We start from the raw sequence: 22,976 nt of genomic DNA on the forward strand, positions 1-22,976 counted from the left end.
CTTTCATATGAGCTTTGGGATGAACTAGAATGTCTGAAATTTCGGTTTAGCCTAGTGTTTTGTGGGTAACTAAGTTAAATAAAATAAATTGAGGTAATTATTAAAATACAAAAGAATACGCTTCTAACAATACATGAGTTCCTTATCAATATAAGCATGCTAAAATAATTGCTTTTCTTTGTAAATTTGGTAATTGTTTTTCAGAAATCCATCTTATTCCTTATTCGGTCGGTATTGATAAAAATTGGTATTGATAGGCTTTGTTTATTAATAAGAATGTCAAAAGCCAAGCTGAAGAAAATATTTAATTATTCAAAAGGAACACGATGGTTACTCAAACAAAATTACTATTCTATTCGATTCATATTAATAATATTTTATAAAATAAATAATAATCATTTTAGCATACACTCAAAAGACATCGTTGATAAAATTTTTACCTGAAATAAGCTTTGATTTGAAAAAACTCAAAACCTTCTAGCCCTTGTAGTTCTCTAGAACTCGTACTGAAGAATTTAGGTACAGTCTCGCGGACGGACAGAAATATATTATTTTACCTGTTACGACGAAAAAGGATACAGAAATAGTTGATTCCGAAAAAGCTTGATTCGACTATTAGTTCATAATTTAATGATTCAACAAATTCAAGCTGAAAACTAACCTTAAATATGCGTAGCTTTATTCAAATTGACAGTTTCCAATATTCCTTAATTTTGAGCAGTACCAAATAAAAGTTCCATATTTGAATGACATCATTCGATTTTTATTGAATTTGCATAAAACTGGCGCAGATCTTGCGACTCTGCACCCTTTGCAATGCATAAGCATCGTTTGATTTACATACAAAGGGATTAAACATAGTAATTTAACGTTATAATAGGCAATAATCATATCTTCTAGCAATAGTTGTTTGTGTGTGTTTAGCATTCGTATTACTGCTGGCTCTTGTGTAGTTAATTAATTAAGTACCACAGCGTAAAATGGGCTCAACAAAAGATATGGGTGGCATACTTTTCTATCTCGACCCTTCATATTTTTTTATCCCATTTATTTTTTGGTTTGTTTTGTGTCTTTGTTTCAAGTGCATGGGCGCCACTAAAAGGCCTAGGGGGATTTTGTGGGGGTGTAGAGGGATCAATAAGGGTGAGATATTTATATATCCATACACATTTCACATACATTTACAATTATAATCGATTGGGGGGAGCAGGCGAAGATGCAATCGCCTTTCACTTTTCAACACACATTTTTAACGTCATTATGCTACAGTTGCCGGTTCCATGGACTAAGTTGCGCTAGTTAACACAGAAACTACAAAAACGCTAACCCACAACTCGGATAGCTCGCGAAATCGATAGGAGTTTTAAAAAAAGAATTGGGGTTTGTGTACGGTGCCGCTTTTTCTTTGCAATATCTAAGCCGCTGCACCGTTTACAATTTACAATTGGCTTAAGGTAAAAGTGTTCAATACATTTATTTAAAAAAAAAAATCTCTTGAAAGCTAATTCAATAAGTTTGCGACTTGAAAGTGTAGTAAACGGATATACAAAGTATATTTTTGAATACCATTACTTCTTTTATGAAGAAAGTGATTGACTAATACATTTGAGGGAATACTTTCAAGTCCATAGTGATTTCGAGAACTCTCCAAAACAAGTTCGCGTTGATTTTTCGTGTGCTGGGTCTGGGGAATAGAGGGTGTTGGGATCGGGTAGCGTTCGAGCCTCCTAGCCACCCACAACGTATTTACAAGACGGCCACTTGAAAGCCTCCAGGTGCACTTAGTAAAAGAATAGCAGCCGTTCCTGGGCAGAGGCGGAAAGGAGGCGCCACGATCGCTTGATGCTGACATACTGTATTAAGGCGCGTATGCTGATCAGAAAGCCAAAGGCGCAGATCAGCCACCAGAGCCAGGAGTTTTCGTGCGAGGCCAAGTCCGTCGAGTGCTTCACGATCAGCGTCCATTTCGCCAGAGACAATCCGAATCCCGACAATGCTCCATATCGGGCGGCGATTGTGTGACAGAAACAGGTGAGCATCAGGAAGCCGATCCAGTTGAACAAAAAGGCCACAATGAAGGCCGTGATGAACATGATGTCCGTGCCGAGCAAGTTGTCAGTGGTGGACAGACTATTTTCCGGATCGCTGGCATCGATGGCGATGAACGTGAGTGCCGGCTGGGCGGATCGCACAGAGGCGGCTCCATCGCGCAGCGGATTCGGCGGCAGTAGCGGATTCGGCGGCGGCGGTAGCTGCTGAGAGGAGGGCAAAGTCAAAAAGGCGGGCGGCAGCTCTCCGTTCAGCGACTTTTCCATTTGAACCTCCTCGTACGTGGGCAACTTCCCATGTATCTCTGGCGGCAGTTGTGCATTCATAAGGTCCGCCTGGCCCGGCAGCTGCACCTGCATCTGCATCGGGATCTGACTGGGATCGGGTGTGGCTAGGGCCAGCGGTGGCATCTGAGCCGGCAGTGCCACCTGCTGGCCATGGCCCACGTTCGCCTCGTACGGCGGCGGAGCACTGAAGTCCGCCTTTGGAGGTCCCAACTGATCATCCCCGGGAGACGGCTGGTTGTTGTGCGGCATGACTGGAAAGTACAAACGAAAAACGTGAAAATTAATTCAGTGCTTAAGGGGTATATCAATTTTTTTGACAGCCTAAGGTGACGTCTCAAAAAAGCAGATTCTTAAGAAATTCTTTTCTTTCTTACATACTAAATTTAAGATATCCTCATTTTCGTGTAGCTTAACATCACATGATAAGCTTTTCACACAGAAGCCCAGATCAACTGTTTAGTATTTACATGCATCTCTGAAATAAAAGGAAAATCAAGGCCATGGTGAATTCACAATCAAATTATAAAAGAATTCTTAGAAATTTGCATTATCTAAATTGAAAGTATAGCAGGTGATTTAGTTCTCGCTTTTATTGACGATATTAGTTCTCGCGTTTTTTAATAAAATTAGGTGTATAATAAATAAATGGGCGGCTAGCTGCCAACATTGCATTGAACTATATCTAGATTTATTTTTATCTCTCTCTGAGCAATCAGTTTTCGTTCGTTAATACTTGATCTAAATGTGTTATAGGCACGTCAGTAGGCACTTAGAACTACGGCATTCGCCATCTCAATCAGATGGTAAAAATAATAGTTTCGTTTAGCAGTTAAAATAAACAGTTGGACATGTTAGACATTTAAAAACAAATGAGCAGCCAGGCTAATTAGTTATTGCAAAAGTTCGTTGCAATGCCTGGGGCGATTGGAGGCTTTCGCTTGAAGGTGGGCCTCCTCCAGCGATAGGATGCGGCAAGGGCCAAAGGGACGTCTCACTGGGCGCAAGGGTCGCAAGCCATCCACCTCGTCCATGCCCTCGTTCTGACAGCCACCGTCAGTCGTTGTGGTTGTGGTGCTGTCGTGCAGTTTTTGTTTTTGCAGCTTATCGTGTCGCAGGTACAAAACCACACAGCACATGGCCATAAACAGAAGTGCCAGCGTTGCTCCGCTAACAATGCTGGCCTTCTCGAGCATCACACGGTTCCTGGTTGGCAGGTACGAGCCATCAATCTCCTTGTACTCGCACCTCGGTCCCATAAATCCCAGCGCACACTCGCAGTTGTACAGGATTTCATTGTGGATCTTCACCGTAAAGCAGGTGGCATCGTTCAGGCAATACCAGGCGGCATAGGTCGGTGGACAGGCGAAGATCGGGAAGGTGACATTCGGCCTCGGCGTTGTGGATATCTCCACATTATCCGGCGGCAGGATCGGTGCAGCTGTGGGCCGCGGCTTAGCGATGGCACGCGAGGAACAGGCGGCGGTGAGCGGTAGGTAAGCGCCGATTAAAGCGGTGGCAAGCAACAGCAGATCCTGGGCTCGCATCTTGATCTTAACTCATGGCAGCTTACTTGGGAATGTGGCAATGCAGTGTAGGGTGTTTTGTAATGTGGAATTCTTGGCTTTGGCTGGCAGGCGGCTGCAAAACAAAAACGAAGTGCAATTAAAAACAAATCAAAAATGTAAGCCCGTGTTCGGGTCTGTGTGGGTTAATTGCCTGCCTAGCACCGCCAGCCGCCTCCTTCTCACAATTACAACCTATGCTCCTCGACCTAAGTGAGAACGAGAGAAACAGAAAATCGAATTTCATAAATTTTTAACAACAAAATGACATCGTTTATTTACCTGGCCGGAATCGCGAGCGGAACCCAAGCGGCTGTGGCACTTGCACAGCCTGCATTCATTATCAATTGGTTTTTCTGTTTACACTCTCACTTAACATAACGTACACTTCAGGCACTTCAATATATAAAAACGGTTTAATACAATATGTATTTAAACGTATTAAAAATGGACTTAACCTTAGGATTTTGAAACGCCTTGTTATGAACAAGTACAAGCTTCATTAGAATGTAACTGATCCCGATGCGTATGTAAACAAAATAATTAGAAAGATATTCAATTATGTTTATATCAACAGAAACGATATTGAGTAATTCTGCTGAAACAAATATGTTATTTGTAAGCAACAAGCGACCATTTGAGTGGGCGTATAACAACATAAAAAATAGGTGTTTGTCTTAGTTGTGATTCAGCTTTCGCATGGGTATGTTCACAATAACAGTATCGTTTTCAGAAACACCCATTTTCGGAATACCACTTAGCGTTAATTAAAACTTTCCAGCTGCTCTAACAGATAAAATGCTTTGAATAAACGCTAGGCATGCCAACTTAACTATCTATATTTATATTAAGAAATATGTCAGTGAAACAAAAAATATATACATGCAATATATTAAATTATTAATCAAAACTAAAGTCATGTTCTTCTACAGTTAACTTGGAAGTGAAGAAAATAAGATCAAAACAGTTGCAATTATAATAATGATGCGCTAAGTTTTGAAAATGTTGGCTTTCGTCACCTGTTTGGATTTTAGCACATTAAATCTAATAATTGTACAAAGTACAATTCAATCAATCACGAATTAGATACAAATATTAGTATTTAGCTTTCGTTTTCTAGGACTCTCATCACTAGTCAGAATCTTAATCCACAGTGGCGAGTCCTTGGACTGAACCGATTCCAATCGCTCTGTAAAGCTTTACGGAGCCCACAGCCCCATAAATCTTTCTCTTTTCCTCCCATCACATGTGTGGCACGCACCTACGTCTAAAAATAACAACAACAATGCTTACGAGTGAAAGTTGACAGCTGAAATGGCAGGAGAAGAGTGCGAGTGCGAGTAGGACAGTGCGACAGTCGCAACACACAAATGCAATTAAGATGACCTTTCGGTCAATTGAAATAAAAACGGAGCCAAACAAGCAAAACAAAAATAGTTCAAGCCAATAAAGAAACTGCGTGAGTGGGCTTAAGTTGGCCCTAATTTTTGCGAGTGCATGTATGGGGTTTTTATAGTTTTTTTTATATCTGTGGGTGTGTGGGTGAGCCGGACGTAAGCTTGAATAATGAGCTAATAGACGCCAACGAGCTAAATGAGCACCTGGGGGCTTATCAAAAATTGACCTCAAACAGCAGAGTACACAGAAATAAACTTTGATATGATATGCTAATCAATTGAATTGTTGTAAGTATCGCAATACAAAAGGCTTTGGTTTTATATGGACAAAATAATTAACTTGAATAACTTTAAAATACTCCAATAAATATAGGAAAACATGAACAGTACTGTCTGTATAATTCAATTTAAAGGTTGCCAATTTTTTTCGTGCGCAGGAATATCTAAAATAAAGTCAACAAGGAGAAATCGTATTGATAAGGTGACGAATACCATCCACAGGTGCGGAAAGCATGTGGATGCTAGGCAGTAATTACAGTTACCTGTGGATGAGTCAGATGTGCGGGCATTTGAAAAATTGCAAAATTGCACGAAACCAAGAGATTGTATATTGTACAGTTGAACTTATCTGCGTTTTGCCAATACATTTAGCAATATCATTTTTAATTAGACTGTATAGTAACACAAAACAAAAAGATTTCGAGGATTTCACAATTAATCCCAATGTAAAGCGACTGTGCTCAGTCTTATTTCTTAACAATTCACTAACAATCGGGCTCAAGTTCACTTATCGTTAACATGCTACAAAGCTGGCATAGAATTAATTTCAATGTAATATATATAAAAACTTAGGTAAGGTTCTCTGGAAAATACGCTTGTTTTTCCATTGCTGAGAATTATTATAGAAGTTTAAACGCGGCTAAATCGATATTATTAGTAGTTCGTTCGCTTTTAATGCGTATGCATTCGCTTAAAACGCATTTTTGATTCTTTAAATTAAATAAAAAAGCTAATACATTTCCAAATGTCAACACATGGAATTATATTTGAAACAGATATGAGAATTTTTGAACTCGAACTGTAATTTCAAAAGAATTTTCGTATTAAAAAACAAAAAATTATAGAACTATTTTTATTTGGTATCTATGAAATAATAGTTTGTCATAGCCAAGTTTTACTGTCTCTGCGTGTATGTAAAAATAGGACGGGAGAGGGAGTTAGAGCGCTTGCGAGGGAGAAAGCAACAGGGCCGTGACAAAAGGCGTTGGAAATTAGCGAATTGCCGTGTAAAGTAACAACGCAGTTTGAGCCAGGTTTTGTGTTTCAGCCGGAGTTTGTTCGGTGATAAGAAATTTGAGCGCGTGGACAGCTGCCAAGCAGCAGGTGTGCGCGAGGGAGAGGGCAATAGAGGAGGCATCACTGGAATAAAGCATGAAGTAAACCAGTTAAACGGGACCGGGAGCACCAGAGAGAGGATGAAGATGCAAGCGGAAGAAGCTGAAGAAGATGCAGATGGAGCTGTCTGAATGGAAGGTCTCTCAAGGGGCAATTTCCTGGATTGAATGAAAAACACACAGACACCGACATCTGCAGTGGTATTGCAGTGGAATAGAGAAAGAAGAGAGAGAAGACTACGAGAACGAGTTTCCATCCAAACGGCGCTTGTTGTTATTGTACAAGGGCAAATGAATTAATTTACTAGTGTAAATATGAATTAAATAAACAAGTACACCGACACACGGGTAGACTTATCAGAGTGTGCACTTTTTTTTAGCATTTAGCACCTGAGTGGCGAAATCTAGCAGAATTAAGATTATTAATGTGCTAAACAAAACATAAACACATGTACACACACAAACGCACAACTTGTGCTTAAGTGCGGAGAAGGGGGAGAGAGAGCCTTAAATCTTCAGGAGCGCTCCTGTAACGGTTATTTGTTTCCCTTTCTTCGCCATTTCTTTTGACGTCTATTTCTGTACCCGATTTTAATTCGATTTGATTCTAGTTCGCCTTTTCTGTGCCATGTTCTATTTATTCACCTTGTTTTCTTCTATGCGTTGGTCGATTGCGATTGCGTTCGCTTTTCTCTTTTGCGCAGCGCTCTCTCACGTTTCCGATTTATTGATTTTGTTCGAATTTTGTTGACTTGTTGTCGCCAAACACGCACACAGCTAATACTGTTGGTTTTTTGGCTGAACTGCGACAGTATGCGTTTTGCTATCGAGTGGCTTCACTGTACGCAATTAAACTAATTTAAAACTGGGCTCACTTCGCGAGCGAAGCGAAAAAAAACAAATGCACCACCACGAATAATCTTCGATTTCTGAGCTAGTGGTGGCCAGCTGCTGGGCAGTCCGTATCGATTGTAGGGATGAAAGCGTGACAGGCTATCGAATCACAGGAAATTACCGACTAGCATTGGAAAATAAGCTTGCGTACTTTTATATAAAAACCTGAAATCATTTGTTCACTTTCGTATTGCTGAAATAAATATATAGTAATAATAATAATGAGTCTATTAAAGCTGTTGAAAAATTGGTTTAATTTTCCAATTCAATAAACCGTATACTGAATACCCTAAACGATGAAAAGATAAGGCAAACCGAAAATAATCGATAAGTGTGAATAATGTTATTTTCCCTTCTCCACATCACTAAGCTAAGAAAATTTTGTAAACAACGACGTGGACGTAGTAAATTTAATTAGAATTTAGCCACAATAATGCATACATGTGCGATATTTATTCTACTGGCGTTAAGTGTAAGTTATGTCTGAAGCCAATACATGTTTATCATCTATATTTTATTCCCCACAGTGCCAGCAAATCCAAGCCGAATTGACGGCCGCCGACTGCCGGGCGTTGGGTTTTATTAAGGCCCAGTTAATGTGCTCCAGTTGCGAAAAACTGGATGATTTTGGACTGGATACCATCAAGTGGGTTCAATAACATTTAATTAGTCGAGCTTGCTTTAATCATTCCATATGTACACATGCTAATTGCTTAATTAATCTCAAAATCTAATAAGAGCAGATTAAATTACATATCTCATTTTAGATCTTTAAATAAAACTAGTTTAGAGTGTATCGTTACTGTTATAAGCCCATGCCCTTTTTTATTAAGCCGATTTTAATATTTCAGACCTCAGTGCAAGCAATGCTGCACTTTGGACCAACAGCCAGCGGCACAGAGGACATATGCCAAGGCCATTCTGGAGGTGTGCACCTGCAAATTCCGGGCCTATCCGCAGATTCAGGCCTTCATTCAAAGCGGCCGGCCTGCCAAGTTCCCCAACCTGCAGATCAAATACGTAAGAGGACTGGATCCCGTGGTCAAGCTCCTAGATGCCAGTGGCAAGGTGCAGGAGACGCTGTCCATAACCAAGTGGAACACGGACACTGTCGAGGAGTTCTTCGAAACGCATCTGGCCAAGGATGGTGCAGGCAAGAGTTCGTACAGCGTGGTGGAGGATGCCGATGGAGATGACGATGATGATTACCTGCGCACCAACAGGATATAAAATAAGCATTCCCAAAACTGTAGATTAATAAAATCATAAACAAAATTATGGGCAGTACCATTTTCTCTCAAAATCTTTGAAGAATTATATTTTGTTAAATATATTCTGTCGAAGAGGCTTAACTTATTTAATAAACTAAAAACTTCTGGGATATCAAACCACTGAACTTAAAAAATAAAAACATAAAGATCAAGGATATAAATAAAATTTACTTGCAATATGAGAGATTATTTTTTAACAAATTAGATTTAGTTTTTAAACGGTTTTAGAGCCACTGCAAGGTGGCGCATATTTCCGAGCTTTTCTACGCGCCACCGCGGAAAAGCTGTGTACACAGTTTGGGAGTAACTGGAAAGCCAGTTACTGCAATGCGACGCCGTGGGAGTTTTGGATTCATAAGTACAAATTAAATCATTTTATTTGTTATCTTGTTATCGATGGCAAAGGAAAGTTCCCGGCTGAGGCAACAAATTCGCGGCATTGTAGCCGAAATTCTTATCGCAAAGACATCACACCACCCCCCTCCCTCCTTTGTGGCCGTCAGCAGTGACGTAGTGGACTCACATGGTGGGGGTCCTCAAGTCGATCAATATTTGATCAGCCTGCTGGAGTAATTGTGGTAACTGAAACGGCAAACAGCATATTTCTGCCCGCCAAAATCGTAGCTGATGTCTATTTCCGATGTGTGACGCAGCCTTGACATCGCCGTCTTTCCGCTCTCTTAATCTTGTTTTTATCCGGATAACGCGCATGAGCAAACAGTTCCTAAGTCAACCATAATCATATTATAATGGGATCGGTGCTCTGAGCAAATATCACCAATATGTAATGACAGTTAAATAAAAATGTTTTGACTACCACTTTTACCTTAATAACTTCTTTCTACTTTGAAACACTTGGATCAAATGTTTTTAAAGTTATATGGACTACAATGTTTTAAAAGTAAATCCTGAAAAAGGGATATATTTATTATTTTTTATTTGATGTTGGGTTTGGAATTAATGTAAATGTAATGTAAACTGTGAAATGTTTAAAATATTGTGGATTCTTTTATAACTGCCATCCATAAAAATATCTTAATATAAATGGTATTACGGCATGCAGTTTATTTGGATGCGATGATTATAAACAAATGCAACAGTATTTATGCAAGTAAACATCTAGCTATATTAGAATTTTGAAAAATGCATTACATATTCTATGATGCTCCTACAACTGATTACAGCATCACAAATTCAGCAATTCGAGCGGTAGAGCGAAAAGCAAATAATATTGTTCAGCACTATCGCCTGTTTACGTTCCATAACAAGTATACACTAATATACATTATTATTTCTTATTTGCTGTCCTTGTTGTTAGTTGTTGTAATCTAAGCCTTTTCACGATGCTACAATGGGATGTAGTACCTCGAGTTTGGAGAATGTTTCATCGTCCTTGCACCACTGTGATGGACCCTTTATCAACGCTGCCCTTGAAGGGAGTGCAGCCAGTACGTGTGGCAATACAATCCAATCCAAATCCAATCTCTAACGTCAATGCTGGGCCCCTCTGATGCGTATAGATTATTTTTAGACGCTGCTATCACACGCAGACCCCATCGTACGGATATATGTACAGTACAAATGTATATCCAGGGACAATGTACCCCCAAATGTACGCACTTTGGGCACGTGCCGCCCTGCCTAAATGGAAAGAACAACAAATGTACTATTTCATTTTAAAGGATGTGGAGGAAATGTGTTGGTGGCAGCAGAGTAGGATGTCAATATGCTTGCTAAAATCTTAAAGTAAATGTAAGCTGTCCGAGAAACTAAAGTTAATTTGAATATTTTTAAATATTCTATTCTATTTTTGAATAAGAAGATATAAGAATTTGGAGATGTAAGCCATTCTCACCTGAGTATGGGTATTCAATTTGGATGTCGTCTCCCAATTAAGTACTATTAAAAGGGTAATTACTAAAACATTGACGTTCTAGCATATATAGCCTTTTCTGCTTTTCATACTGTTATCAAACAATGGCAGGGCGCTGTAATCAATACTAATTATTTGCTATTATGATTACTCTTGCGCACGCACACGCACACACACACAAACCGAGGTATGCATTACAATTGGAATCCGAGAATTTCTTGCGTTCTTATCAATTGTGTGCCATATAAGCAACTAGGGTGCATTCAACTGGTACGTGTTGCAAAAACTACGATATATATGTACTTTCTGTATATAAAATGAATTTACGGTTGCCATCAAAATAGTAGCAAAAACTAAAACTAGATGCCTAAAAGTAGTAAAACCCAGCAGGACTTTTATTGTTAAGGGCCCAATCATCGACGTTGCTATTGAAATATCTAATGTAAAAAGAAAAAAAATGTGGTTTATTATCAGAGAGCTACAATATCCATTTCCTTTACCGCTGCTTACTATAAATGTATGACTTTTCAAAAATAAAGTTACCTAAGATAAGTATGAATATAATTTACGTGATTTGAAATACTAATTGCTTGACCGCTGCTGTGTCAGAGGCATATTGCCAGCTGGCTGCAGTAAAAGCAATAGCAACACAGCAATGTAGCATTGTAGAAACAGCAATGGCAATGTCCCCAAAGACCCCCCGGGAAGTGGAGAGATTGGAGGAGCACGGACGGATGCCGAGTGCTGGAGCTGAAGCCCCCATGCTGGAGGATCTGAATAATGTCGGCCGATTCTGGGTGTGGATTGTGAACTGGGAATCGAATCTGTTGTTGTTTCTGCTGTGCGAATGCGAATGGGAATGCTGATAACATTTGCGCCTTTCGAGTGGCTTGGGGGTGATAACGATAATGACGTTATCGTCACAGCGTCATCACTTCCAGCTAACCACACACTCACAGATTTAATTTCATGCCATTTTAACACTTAATTAAGATCTAACATGAACACGAAATAATAATAATCATCCAGCTATCTCGCCCTAACGTTTTCCGTTCGTTTCTGGCGCTTTCGGTAGGTACAGTCGTACCCCCCGAAAGATGAAGATGCTCGGGACGCTCAACCTTTGTTAACATAACAATTAAACATGCGAGTGTGAAAAGTAAACATAAGCAGCCATAAACGCCAGCGAAAACATTTCAATTAAAATGCTTCGATTTCAGGTCTAATATGGAGGCTTGACTGTATTGGCGTTATGCTTTTCGTTTACTACATGTGGGGATTGCCCTTTACCGTTATACCTCCGATATCTGCTCTCCCACGCAAACTGCCGTTTTGCTCTCTCTAATCTAAACTCTCTCTCTCACTGAGAAAACAAATCGGATTTTTTTCAAATGAGATATGGAGATATTTATGTTTCAAAACATTAGCAAATAAATCAAATACCAAATAAAATCTAAGAATTAAAATATTTGCGTTATAGCGCAAGGTAAGTTTGTTTGCAAAAAAATATATGAAATATAGAAAGACAGCTAAAAATGTTTCATTTGATACATGTTTATCCAGTTATTCAACACAACCTATGCTACTTTTATTAAGAGTCAATAGCTCTCTGAAGGTTTTATCAATATTTTTCAACGACACCAGTCAGATTCAATAAACAAAATCAAATATGTCAATATAATTATGGAAAAGATGTATTTTTAATATTATTTCTACATTGGAGTATAACTTTTCTTGCTGTGTGGTTCATTAGTTTAGTTCCTGGCTTGGAATCTCTCTCTCTCTCTAGCTTTGTTTATAAGTTTAAGGCTGTAAAGATCGAAAACTTGATTTTGGAATTACGAGCAGCTTGTTTAATTTATTAAACCAAGCTGACGTCTTGCGCATTTATGTGAATAATTTGTTATTTGCTCTCCGGATCCCTCGATCCGTGGCTCATGTGCAAATATGTACCAAGCAGTCTGGAAAGGTAGTCGAATCCGAAAGAGGAGTATTTTGCCGTAGTGCCCCTCCAGTTATTCAATATGCAGCATTGAACTTTGACTACTAATTTAGCACACACAAAGCGCAAACTGCGTCGCGCTTATTAACAAAGACACAAACTACTCACTAACACAGACACACACACATGCCTTTTGGGAGAGCGAGCGAGCAATTAATGAATGTGCTCGATTACTATTTTCTATAATTTACATAATTTTACGTGCCATCATTCGAACACCAAGAAATGCAGTCGCCCACGTAAATGGAATTTCGGAGCAACAGGTGGTTGGCTTGTTCAGTACAAAGAAAAATTAGCTAAGATAATACTGATAATTCATTAAAAAAAATCTTAGATAATATGTAAATTTATAAGCAAAACCCACGGCAAGATCTAAATCAAAACTCGCAGTTTTTTCTGGACTTTAAAATCAAATTTAAGATTTATTTGAAACAAATAACTGTGTTATTACATTGAATATAATCTTATGGCTTATTCTCCTCGATTCTGCGGTATTTGTTGCTGTTGTTGATGTACCTTTATTTTTATAAATGTAATTATATATTACATACACAATTACTTAGTACGTATCGTATAATAATAGTATAATTTATAATTAGCATTTCTCTCTCACTTATCTAGTATTATTATAATTCTTCAAGATTTTCATTTTACGTGTATATTTTAACACAAAGCAGCAGAGACAAATGTTATCGATCTATATATATATTTTGCGCGTTTCCCACATAAATTACATTTTTAAATTACATTTATATATGTATTTTTCTTTTTCGTCGCTTTTTGTGTGTCGCTTGTAAAGTTTTTCAAGTCTCAATTAAGTTTAATGTTATAACTAGAGTTTTACATCGATAATTAGAAAAAGGAAATTTCTTGTTGGGACTTTATTAGCAAAAACATCTTTGTTACTAATATTTACCATTATTACGAATAGTTATGTATGTATATATGTATAAGAAGTTCTGGTACTCGAATTAAATAAAACATTTTCTCTTTGCACTTTTGAAGCTTATTGGTTTTGTATTTTTTATCCCACTTGTATGATTTTATAACAATTGTTAAGTAGATTTAGACTCAATGATTTGTGTGTGTGTATGTTTTACAGATTTCGTATTATTTATAAACAGTACATATTATGCAGGGTTTACGATCGCCTTATACTAACTATTTCATTCTCCTTATTGTTGGTTGGTGGCCATAAAGCTTTCTTTGATTTGATTCTTAAATTTTTGTTTACGTTCGTAATAAAATAATTTAAAAAAACAACGGATTGAAGTTGATTTGGGTATTATGGTAGTAGTCGAAGTTTCATGCTTAAGTGTTCGGAAAAAGTTTTGTTTTTTTTTTTTTGAAAATCCTATCTACTATTGGTTAAAGACTTGTAAAAAATTTCTTTATTTTTTGAGTTCGCTTTTGATTCTTGTTGATTTCGTAAAATTTGTCGGAGCAGAAAACTGGAACTGGATTCCAATTGTGATCTGCACTTGTGCCTGGACTATTAACTCTATATGCATAGACATATACTCTATATCGTTACATATGCGTTTGTCTGTATGGTTATATATATACTCGATTAGTTTGTGATACTGCGTTTATGAAGAAAGGTCTCGAATATACATATATCTATCGTTTTTCTATTCGAAATATTTTCGCGGGGGGCTCTGAAGACTTTGCAGCACTGAGGGGATCGGTTTCGTTATCGGCATCTTAAACTCTAGTAATTGCTTCCACGGCACATTGGGATTATAATATGGGTTGGGTGTAATTTTAATTAATGTGTAATTAGCTAACTATTATCTGGATCAAACAAACGAACGGAGACGGGTTGAATGGCATATCCAAATGGATAGTTATCAGGACTTCCAATGCTCAGAGGGGCTGTTCCAAATCCTCCATCCTCTTTCCAGCATTCATCATTTTCGTTTAGAGAATATAATTTTGGTCGTTGGTCTAAGACACTTTTTGGTTTCAATCCTTTTCGCTTTCTTCCCCATAGTTATTGTATTATATACAGAAATTAGAGCTTAATTGTGTAAATTGTATAGTGACTTATGTGCGTAGTTAAGTAAAATCTTAGACTCGCTGTAAAATATGTTTCGCTTTTTCAGGGTGCTACGGATTTTTGAGGAAAGAGGGTGTAAAATGACACTCAAGTACACTTAAGGGTTAACAATTTGTTAATTTTTTTTATATTTTTTTTTTGTAGGAGCTAGCTACGAAAGCACGGACGATAACGAGATAACAATATTGAGGACTGTTAGAAAACTTTCAGTTTCAGCATGAATTTGCGGAAGTGAATTTATATCAATTTTGAACTTTGCAATCACTCTCGTCAGCATTTCCGAAATTAACTTCATTCACATTAAGCTTGTAAATCCTGAGCTTAAGTAATATGGCATTTAATCGAGAAATGGCAAGTGAATGCGTTTAAGAAACTTAATTCACTTCCTCATCAGTGTTAAAAACGAAAATTCCATCAGTTGTGTTAACGACAAAAATGACTTGCTGCCTGCCTAAAAAAAGAAATTGCGCACTTCCTCGTCCAGTTCACTGGAGTCCACCAGGTCATCCATAACACCGGACACCAAAAGTTCCACAACTTCCAAATCTTTTTTGTCCTTGTCGCTAACTGGGGCTGCCTCTTCAACTGTTACTACTGCTGCTGCGGCTCCGGCGGCCTCGACTGTGACCACCTCTTCATCCGCCAGCGTCTCTGACCCGAGCAGCGCCTGGTAGTCCTCCTCCAGCAGCACTCCGCTCTCAATGGCCGCAACAGCCTCCTCATAGTATCAGTTGAGGTCGCGTCGAAAACTATCCTCGATGTTGGGATCGGCGATCATGATGGGGTTTTGGTCGGACAGCATCTGCAAGCCGGCTACGTCCATCTGGCCCAGATCCAGGTCGAGGGAGTCGAAGATCTCCCTGGTATAATCCGCGTTGGAGGAGTAATCACTAAAGATAATCGAGGGTATATTCGCTGTGGTTGGCGTGTGACTTTGCGAGGAGCCCTGATGATGGTGTTGCTGGTGGTGATGTTGTTGCTGTTGCTGCTGGTGGTTCATCACCACATTGGAGTTGGAGCAGGCATTGTGACTCACTGGCGAGCTGCTTGAAAGCGGTGAATTCCCATGGTGCGGCGAATGCATCGGCGAATGATGCGGCGAATGGTGCAGAGATAATGATAATTGCTGCTGCTGGTGGTGTTGCTGCTGATGATGCTGTTGTTGCTGCTGCTGATGGTGGTGGTGTTGCTGCTGAGGCGAGCTCTGCGCCGACATGGGAATCGGTATCGGCAGCGGTGAACTGGGGCAGCCCAATGGTGAGGGCACAGGCGAAGTGGTTATTCCCAAAGGATCCTGCGCCGTGCCACCTCCACTACTACTATTGTTGTTCCCCGCTCCATTTAGATTTGTGCTGCCGTTGTGCGTGGACCCCACCACACCATTGCTCAACCCGTTGTTGTTCAGGTTGCTCACTCCTCGCCGCATGTGGTTGTTGTTCCCACTCGCCTCCGGGCTGCCACTCAGTTCGCTGAAGTCCAACATCTCCGGCTTATTGTAGCCGTTGGTCAGACCTCCCCCATTGCTACCGCCCCCACCGCCCGGGCCACCACCTCCGCCGCCACTCAGGTCGTCAAAGTCAAGGGCCACGAAATTATTTGCGAAGCCCTGCTGTTCCGGCGAGGAATTGCTGTCGCCCAGCGAGAAAATCTCAAACTGATTGTGAAACGAGGTATTCAGACTGTTGTAGGAGTTATCAAACTGTTGCTGCTGTTGCTGCGCCTGTTGCTGCTGCTGTTGCTGCTGATGGGCCTGTTGCTGCTGGCGTATGGGACTGGCCGGTGCACTGGAGTGCAGATCCGTGGCCGATACGCTGCTCAGCAAGCCGGGCGAAGAGCGTGGACTAGGAGGATTCGGTGGCTGGCGGTAGTCGGTGGCATTGTGCGGTCCCAGCGTGGGAAGCGGGTTAAATGTGGTAACAGCTGCCTGCGTGGTGGCCAGATTGGTAAAGGACAGGTGCGGCGAGTTGCTGGGCTGTTGGTGTTGCTGCTGTTGCGTGTTTCCGGTGGGCGAGTGCTGTTGCTGCTGATAGGGCGACCCGGGACCTGCTCCACCTCCTCCACCCGCCGGACTAAACGGACTGGGCGACTGATCCCGTTCGCGGCGGTGATTGTGCGGAGACATGACTGGCGACAGGGTTTGCTGCAACTGCTGTTGTTGCTGCGACTGCTGCTGCTGGGATTGCTGCTGCTGCTGCTGAGGTCCATAGTTCTGCAGGGCCGTGAGATCGGGCAGGGAGCCGGTGTTGGCAAAGTTGACCTGATCCTGCAGCGGGCGGAACACAGGATTCGTGAATTTGGCGTTGTTGTATGGCGTGTTCTGTTGTTGCTGCTGCTGCTGGTGTTGCTGCTGGTGCTGTTGCAGCTGCTGCATTTGGAGCTGCTGATGCAGCTGATGCTGATGTTGCATCTGTTGCTGCTGCTGTTGCAGTTGCTGCAACTGCAGCTGATGGGGTTGCAGTATCGGCGACTTCCTCCGTTGCGCCTGCGGACTCATGGTCCTGTTTATCCCATGGTGCGGCGAGTGAGATCTTGGCTGGCCCGGTTGCTGTTGTTGCTGCTGCTGATAGTTGGCGCCCATCGAGTTCACGTCGCTATTGAAGCCCGCCACCAGCGCGCTTTGGTGCAGCGCCGAATCGGAGCTGGAACGCCGCCACAAACTCTCCGCCGTAGGTGGACCAAGAAGATGCGGATTTAGCTGGCCGTTGTCTAGGGTTTGTTGCGTGCTGCTGCTGCCGTAGGGCGAACGATCCTGCTTGCGCTCCGAGGGTCTTCGCATGGGACCCACACCCACGCTGCGTCCTCGGGACTCTCGATAAGCCGTCGGAGAACCACCGCCTCCTCCCAGGCCATCTGGCGAGGCTCCTCCGCCGCTGGCTCCACTGCCGGAACCACTGCCACCTCCTCCCGTCCCATTGCCTGCGCCTGGCGAGGATTGGCTTACCTCCTGTCCGCCGACCAGGCCGTCTAGGATCTTTTGATTCGCCGGCGGCTCATCCCTTTTCGTGGCATACACCTCCTTCATGATCCGCTCGAATTCCGCTGTGCCCTCCGCCTGCTTTTGCTTCTGCAGCGCGATCTTCTCGCTGAACTTGCGCGGATTGGCCATTGTGGAGATTGTGCCTGCGGTAGGAAGCTGTTTAGAAAAAGATCATTATTAAAATAAAAATAATAATTTGGTAAAGGGATAAGATTCTTTGGGGTTTTTACTATCTTTTTGCTTTTGCCTACAAAATTTATATGATATTTATTATTTAATATGGAATGCATTTGTTAGATACTGAATGTTATCTAGTACATTAATATCTGGACAAATTTCTTATGTTTGAAAAGCGTTTATGATTTACATAATATTACCGAATTTACTAATTAATACGTTTAATTACTACTTTTCATCGAGGCTGTTTGGCAATCGACTATTATGAAGTCAGTTCACAATCATAATTGGTGGTTTATTCTTGCTACTTTAACCAAAAATATTAATAAGCTATAATCTCGCCTTGTTTTGGAACCGTGAAAAGGTGTAGTATATGGCAATCTGTTGCCATAAACTAGCTCATCCATCTCAAGGCATTTCCGATCCCCGAGCGCACACCTTTAGCCCCCTTTTTTTATCTGCCGGCGAAGGGCATGGAAATGTTTTGACAGGGGGGCGGCATCCAACCCGCCAGTAAGACCCACCCAACCCCCGCCAGCCGACTTGTTTTATCAATTTGTCAGTCAAGCGAGCGGCTTGCTGATAAGCCAGATACAGATACAAAACATTCGCCCGCTTGTTGTCCGATTCCCAGTCGGAATTCTCATTCGCATTCCCCCATTCCCATTTGCCTTCGGGTTCGGATTCTCATTCCGATGGCGATGCCGATTCGGGTTCATATTCGGATTCGGATTCAGGTCCACGCCATGCGTAGTAATGTTAGCCCGGTTGTCCCGGTCTCGTGGCCCTCTCTCTTAACTCGATTTTCAATGGCATTGCATAACGAGTGTCATATGTACGAGCATGTGTATATATGCGATATATATCTGCCGAGCGTTCAAAAAGGGCGGGAAAATGCGACGAGCAGGGCGCGCAAACAACAAGTTTTTATAGTTCTTTGAAAGCGACTGTTTGGGTTTGGGTATAGTCTTTGGGCTCCACGAATGGAATGGGGGCATTTATCGGGGGGGAAGGGGCCGACTTTCGTCGCCACCTGCAGCTGCATTATGCAAATGTCGCGAATTGCGTAGCAAACGAAATAATCTTTCTCTTTCTTTTTGCTTTTTGTCTGTTTTCTTTCTTTTTTTTCAATAATTTATTCCGGTTCCGCGGCAGTGCAAAGTTGAAGCTCGCAAGAGCGTTGTTGTTTTGGTTTTTATATGCGCTCACAACTGAAGGGCATTTTTAAAAAGAACTTTTAGCCACGTTTTCCCAAAAATTCAATCCGATACATGATACTCAGATTATGCTCCACATATTTGTAGCTTCGTTTAGAGTTTAGACTAAACTGAAACCATAAACCAGTTTCGCCGCTTTTGTCATCTTTTCGATGAGTTTCGATCAATTATGATGATGATACTACTCGTGCGAACTGGTGACCAATAACCGCTCAAAAAACAATCTCAGCGAACAAAAGTTACTCGTTATCATTCCGCAGAGACACAAAACGTATCTACAGATATATTATTGAAAAGTATTTGTTGCCGAGCATATACTTAGTTAAGAAACAGCAAAATAATGATAAAGCTTACATTGTAATAATGATTGGGCTTAATGGAATGGCCACATAATTATTAAGTAAGGATTACAGAGACACGCACATTTTAACTTTATCAAATTGAAAATATTGCTCATAAATGCGGGAAATATTTTGAATGTCACTGGTATTACTCACTACCACGTTGATTGCTTTAAAAGCTGGGAAATTCAGTGCTTTCCCAAGACATTCGCCAATGCTAAGGTATTCTAACAATCTTATATGTATGTAACTAACTTATTGAACTCCACCCCTTTTTCAAAGCCTCATTAGTTTCCACCATTAGCTAATTTAACCTTATCGATTTCTTATTCAGGCGGAGAGAAGAATGGCTCAATTAAATCGATTAAGGTAATTCCTTTTCTTAGCTGTATCCACTGCATAACTTTTTACCGCAGATTTCTCTTTAATTCTAATTTATCATTTTGATTTGTTTGCTTGGGGGGTTCTTGGAACTAACGTTTGAGTTAAAATATTTTGCATAAAAGTTACTCAAGTGTTCGTTTGGTTGTTTTGTCGACGTGTTAATTCCAGCTAAATGCTTACTCATTTTATATATAGTAACTTTATATTTATTTCATGTGCGAAAACTTCGCTTGGTGATATACTCAGAAAGTTTAGTCTTTTACTTTACTAAAGATAAATCGTTAAATTATTTGCAAAGTAAACATTTTGAGTAATCATCCTATTTCTTCAAAACTTGTGACTTGAAAGGCGTTTAGAACGTCGAAAAAATTCAGAATCAGCTATTCAAGTTGTTTGTATCCTTGTACGGGTAAAAATGCACCCATAGTTTGCTTATCAATATCCAAATGAGATACCCCATTCTCATTCAAATGAGTGCCACTTCGTGACCATCTCTATATCTCTATATATATCTCCGTAGAACCCTATGCGATGACTAATCCAAGCAGATATCGGAAGTGTAAGGCCCATTATGGCTAAAACGCGATGCAGGAGCAAAGAGATTTGAATGCGGCTCACACTTTTGGCCGAGCCGGCAATTGCGGCCATAAAAAGGCCGAGCACGCCTCAAACTAAACAAAGGTAGATATTACTTTACTTTTTGGGAGGGACTGGACTTTTTTTTTTAGGGGGTAGGCAATCAAAGGGAGGGGTGCTGTTGGGCAAAGCGGAAATATTCCCACGAATCGATAATGACATTTAATAATTATTTAATATATTGCGGCCGATAAAAATGGTGGTCATTTGCCACAGGAAAAAACAGCTGTATATTTAATCGATAAGAACAGACAAATAAATACTATACTTTGTAAAGACCCATTTATTCATGTTGAATACAAATGAATTAAAATTGTGTTAATTTACGAACATAAATCTTTAGAAATAATGGTACTTTCAACGTAAATGAAATATATCTTTGGCTTGTTAAACACAATAAAGGTCTCAAAATAAAATGCTATAATTTAATGTAATTATTATTATATTTCGAAACATAAAGTAAGTTCTTTTTTCTTTCCGTGCAAATTTTTGAGTGTGAATGGCCCATTTTTCCGGGCTCTCTCTCTAGTTGTTCCTTCTTCTCCCCACTTATCCTTCCATATCTCTCTCCCATTCTCGTTCTCCCCGTGTCGAGATACTCCTGGGAAACCCTTATCAGCAGTTTTTTTATAGCCACTCGCGTTCCTTGGAATTTTTGAATAATTTCGATGTTTGTTTATTTATCGCGCGGCGCAACCGCAACAGTTGAAAGGAAAACTGAGAGGGAGGGGGAAAACCATTTGCAGAAACGTGTGCGAAGCGAAGAGGCGGCAAAAACAAAACGAACTGCAAAGAGGGGGCGGGCGAGGGCGTAACTTACATTCTCTCTCGTTCGCCGCTAACTCCGATTGGATCTCTTGCTCTCTCTGTCGCTCTTGTGCTATGCAAATAGGATTCTTGCTTGATTAAAATCTCATATAGAAGAATTAGGTTTTTGGCGCTTTTTATTTGTTGTTATTGTTATGGCCTTTTGCGTTATTTTTTTTTGTGTTTTTTGCGTCGCTTAATAAAACCAGATTTGATTTTGAGTTGTTTGCGAGCCGAGAGTTGTTAAATCCAAAAATCGGTTTGCTGGGGGATTATTTTAACAACTGATTGTTTTTTTGTGTGTTATTTCTCCTCGCTCTTACACACACACACACACAGACGCACGCGCACGCACACTTCGAGAGGTTTATTGTTTTAACGCAAAACTGCGACGTTGTTTTTTTTATTTTGCGCTCTCAGCTGGTTGGCACTTTTTGCGCTATTTTTTTTTGGTTACCGCATGAAAAGTGAAAAACTTTCGTTGCGCCTTTGACCTCTTTTCACACAGACACACGCACACACACACTGCTAGGCGGACGAATGTGCCTCTAATTGGGTGTCCAATTGGGATTACAGCACGCAGCAAAAGCGGCGTCGTCGGCCGATTCTATATTGCATTTCCTTGATTTCTATATATTCTTTGCCCCGATTTTTTGGCTTTTGTTTTTCGCACACCAATGGAAAAGCTCACCAACACACGGACACACGCGGGCACACACACGGGCACGCGGGACTGTGGATTTTTGCGGGCAACGGGACTTCTACCGTTGTGCGCACTCACTCCGCAGCAATCTCGTATTCTTATTTTCGTTTATTTCGCGTTTTTTATGCCCCTATTTTGCTCTACTGCACTCTCTCACTCGTACAGAGAACAACTTATTATTGCTGCTGCTGCTGCCTCGCTTCTTCTTCTTCGCTCATCTTCGTCGCTGTGATGGCTCTTCACTTTTTCGCTTTGTTCTGTGGTTTTTCCGCTTTTCCGCGCACGCCGTTTTAATCGCGTGTTTGTCGTGCACTCATTCAGCAATTGCGCGTCGCCTTTTTCAACGTTTTTTCCACGTTTGTTTTGTTATTTTTCCACTTTTTCTCATATTTTCCTCTGCTTCTTCGATATCAGGAGGTGTATTGGTATGAACCTATCGGGGCCATCGTTCTCCGATACTAGGCAGCTATCGGCTATCGAGTTTAAAATTGGCCAGCCGTGCAGTGTGACCAGAATTTGATTGAGACAAAATACATTGCTGCCCAGCGAACAGGTGATGTGTGTGAATTTTCACCAGATATTTACAGCCAGGGTTGTCACTTCTACTTTATATAAGTGCATGCATATGATATTCCAGACATATATTTAAGTGCATCATAATAAAAAAGCAAAAGAATAAAAAATACAGCTAAGTGCGTATCAACATTATCAAAATTTACTTTTGACTGATCAAATATAAAGTTACACATTATAATGTGTATATAATTATATCAATTGTTAGAAATAATGTACGTACGTATGTTACGTATATATATTTCTTAATTTAACGTTTGTATTTTTTAACGGGAATCGTTATAAACAGAAAAGTGCGTTTGAAAATAACATATCTTGGGTTTCGATGTTTTCGATCAATCGTCGTGCAATCGGTGCGAGTCCTCACTGTTAG

The 22,976-nt window shown here is 40.6% G+C and overlaps 4 protein-coding genes across 6 annotated transcripts; 1 reads left to right on the forward strand and 3 right to left on the reverse strand.

Annotated features, from left to right (window-relative positions):
- Positions 1 to 905: 905 nt before the first annotated feature.
- Positions 906 to 7,424, reverse strand: LOC6606112 (NEDD4 family-interacting protein 1-like). 3 transcript variants are annotated; one of them, XM_032718067.1, is made up of 3 exons: positions 7,335 to 7,424; positions 2,715 to 2,811; positions 906 to 2,587 (listed from the first exon to the last, which is right to left on the reverse strand). In XM_032718067.1, the coding sequence occupies exon 3, from the start codon at positions 2,583 to 2,585 to the stop codon at positions 1,782 to 1,784; it is 804 nt and encodes a 267-aa protein (XP_032573958.1). In that variant the 5' UTR covers positions 2,586 to 2,587; positions 2,715 to 2,811; positions 7,335 to 7,424; the 3' UTR covers positions 906 to 1,781. The 3 variants fall into 3 exon arrangements, with proteins under 3 accessions (XP_032573958.1, XP_032573959.1, XP_032573957.1); XM_032718068.1 differs by having other exon boundaries at positions 2,711 to 2,811; XM_032718066.1 differs by lacking the exon at positions 2,715 to 2,811.
- On the reverse strand, positions 2,909 to 7,424 carry LOC6606113 (protein spitz). The gene is made up of 2 exons (XM_002030885.2): positions 7,335 to 7,424; positions 2,909 to 3,974 (listed from the first exon to the last, which is right to left on the reverse strand). Exon 2 carries the CDS (start codon positions 3,878 to 3,880, stop codon positions 3,227 to 3,229), a length of 654 nt encoding a protein of 217 aa, XP_002030921.1. The 5' UTR covers positions 3,881 to 3,974; positions 7,335 to 7,424; the 3' UTR covers positions 2,909 to 3,226.
- Positions 7,425 to 7,939: 515 nt separating this feature from the next.
- On the forward strand, positions 7,940 to 8,916 carry LOC6606114 (selenoprotein F). The gene is made up of 3 exons (XM_002030886.2): positions 7,940 to 8,055; positions 8,111 to 8,229; positions 8,435 to 8,916. The coding sequence occupies exons 1-3, from the start codon at positions 8,017 to 8,019 to the stop codon at positions 8,811 to 8,813; spliced, it is 537 nt and encodes a 178-aa protein (XP_002030922.1). The 5' UTR covers positions 7,940 to 8,016; the 3' UTR covers positions 8,814 to 8,916.
- Positions 8,917 to 13,119: 4,203 nt separating this feature from the next.
- Positions 13,120 to 22,494, reverse strand: LOC6606116 (hormone receptor 4). Its single transcript, XM_032718053.1, has 2 exons — positions 21,341 to 22,494; positions 13,120 to 17,921 (listed from the first exon to the last, which is right to left on the reverse strand). Exon 2 carries the CDS (start codon positions 17,892 to 17,894, stop codon positions 15,516 to 15,518), a length of 2,379 nt encoding a protein of 792 aa, XP_032573944.1. The 5' UTR covers positions 17,895 to 17,921; positions 21,341 to 22,494; the 3' UTR covers positions 13,120 to 15,515.
- Between the last annotated feature and the right edge of the window lie 482 nt (positions 22,495 to 22,976).

The sequence above is a fragment of the Drosophila sechellia genome, chromosome 3L, assembly GCF_004382195.2.
Source record: "Drosophila sechellia strain sech25 chromosome 3L, ASM438219v1, whole genome shotgun sequence".
Taxonomy (NCBI): Eukaryota; Metazoa; Arthropoda; class Insecta; order Diptera; family Drosophilidae; genus Drosophila; species Drosophila sechellia.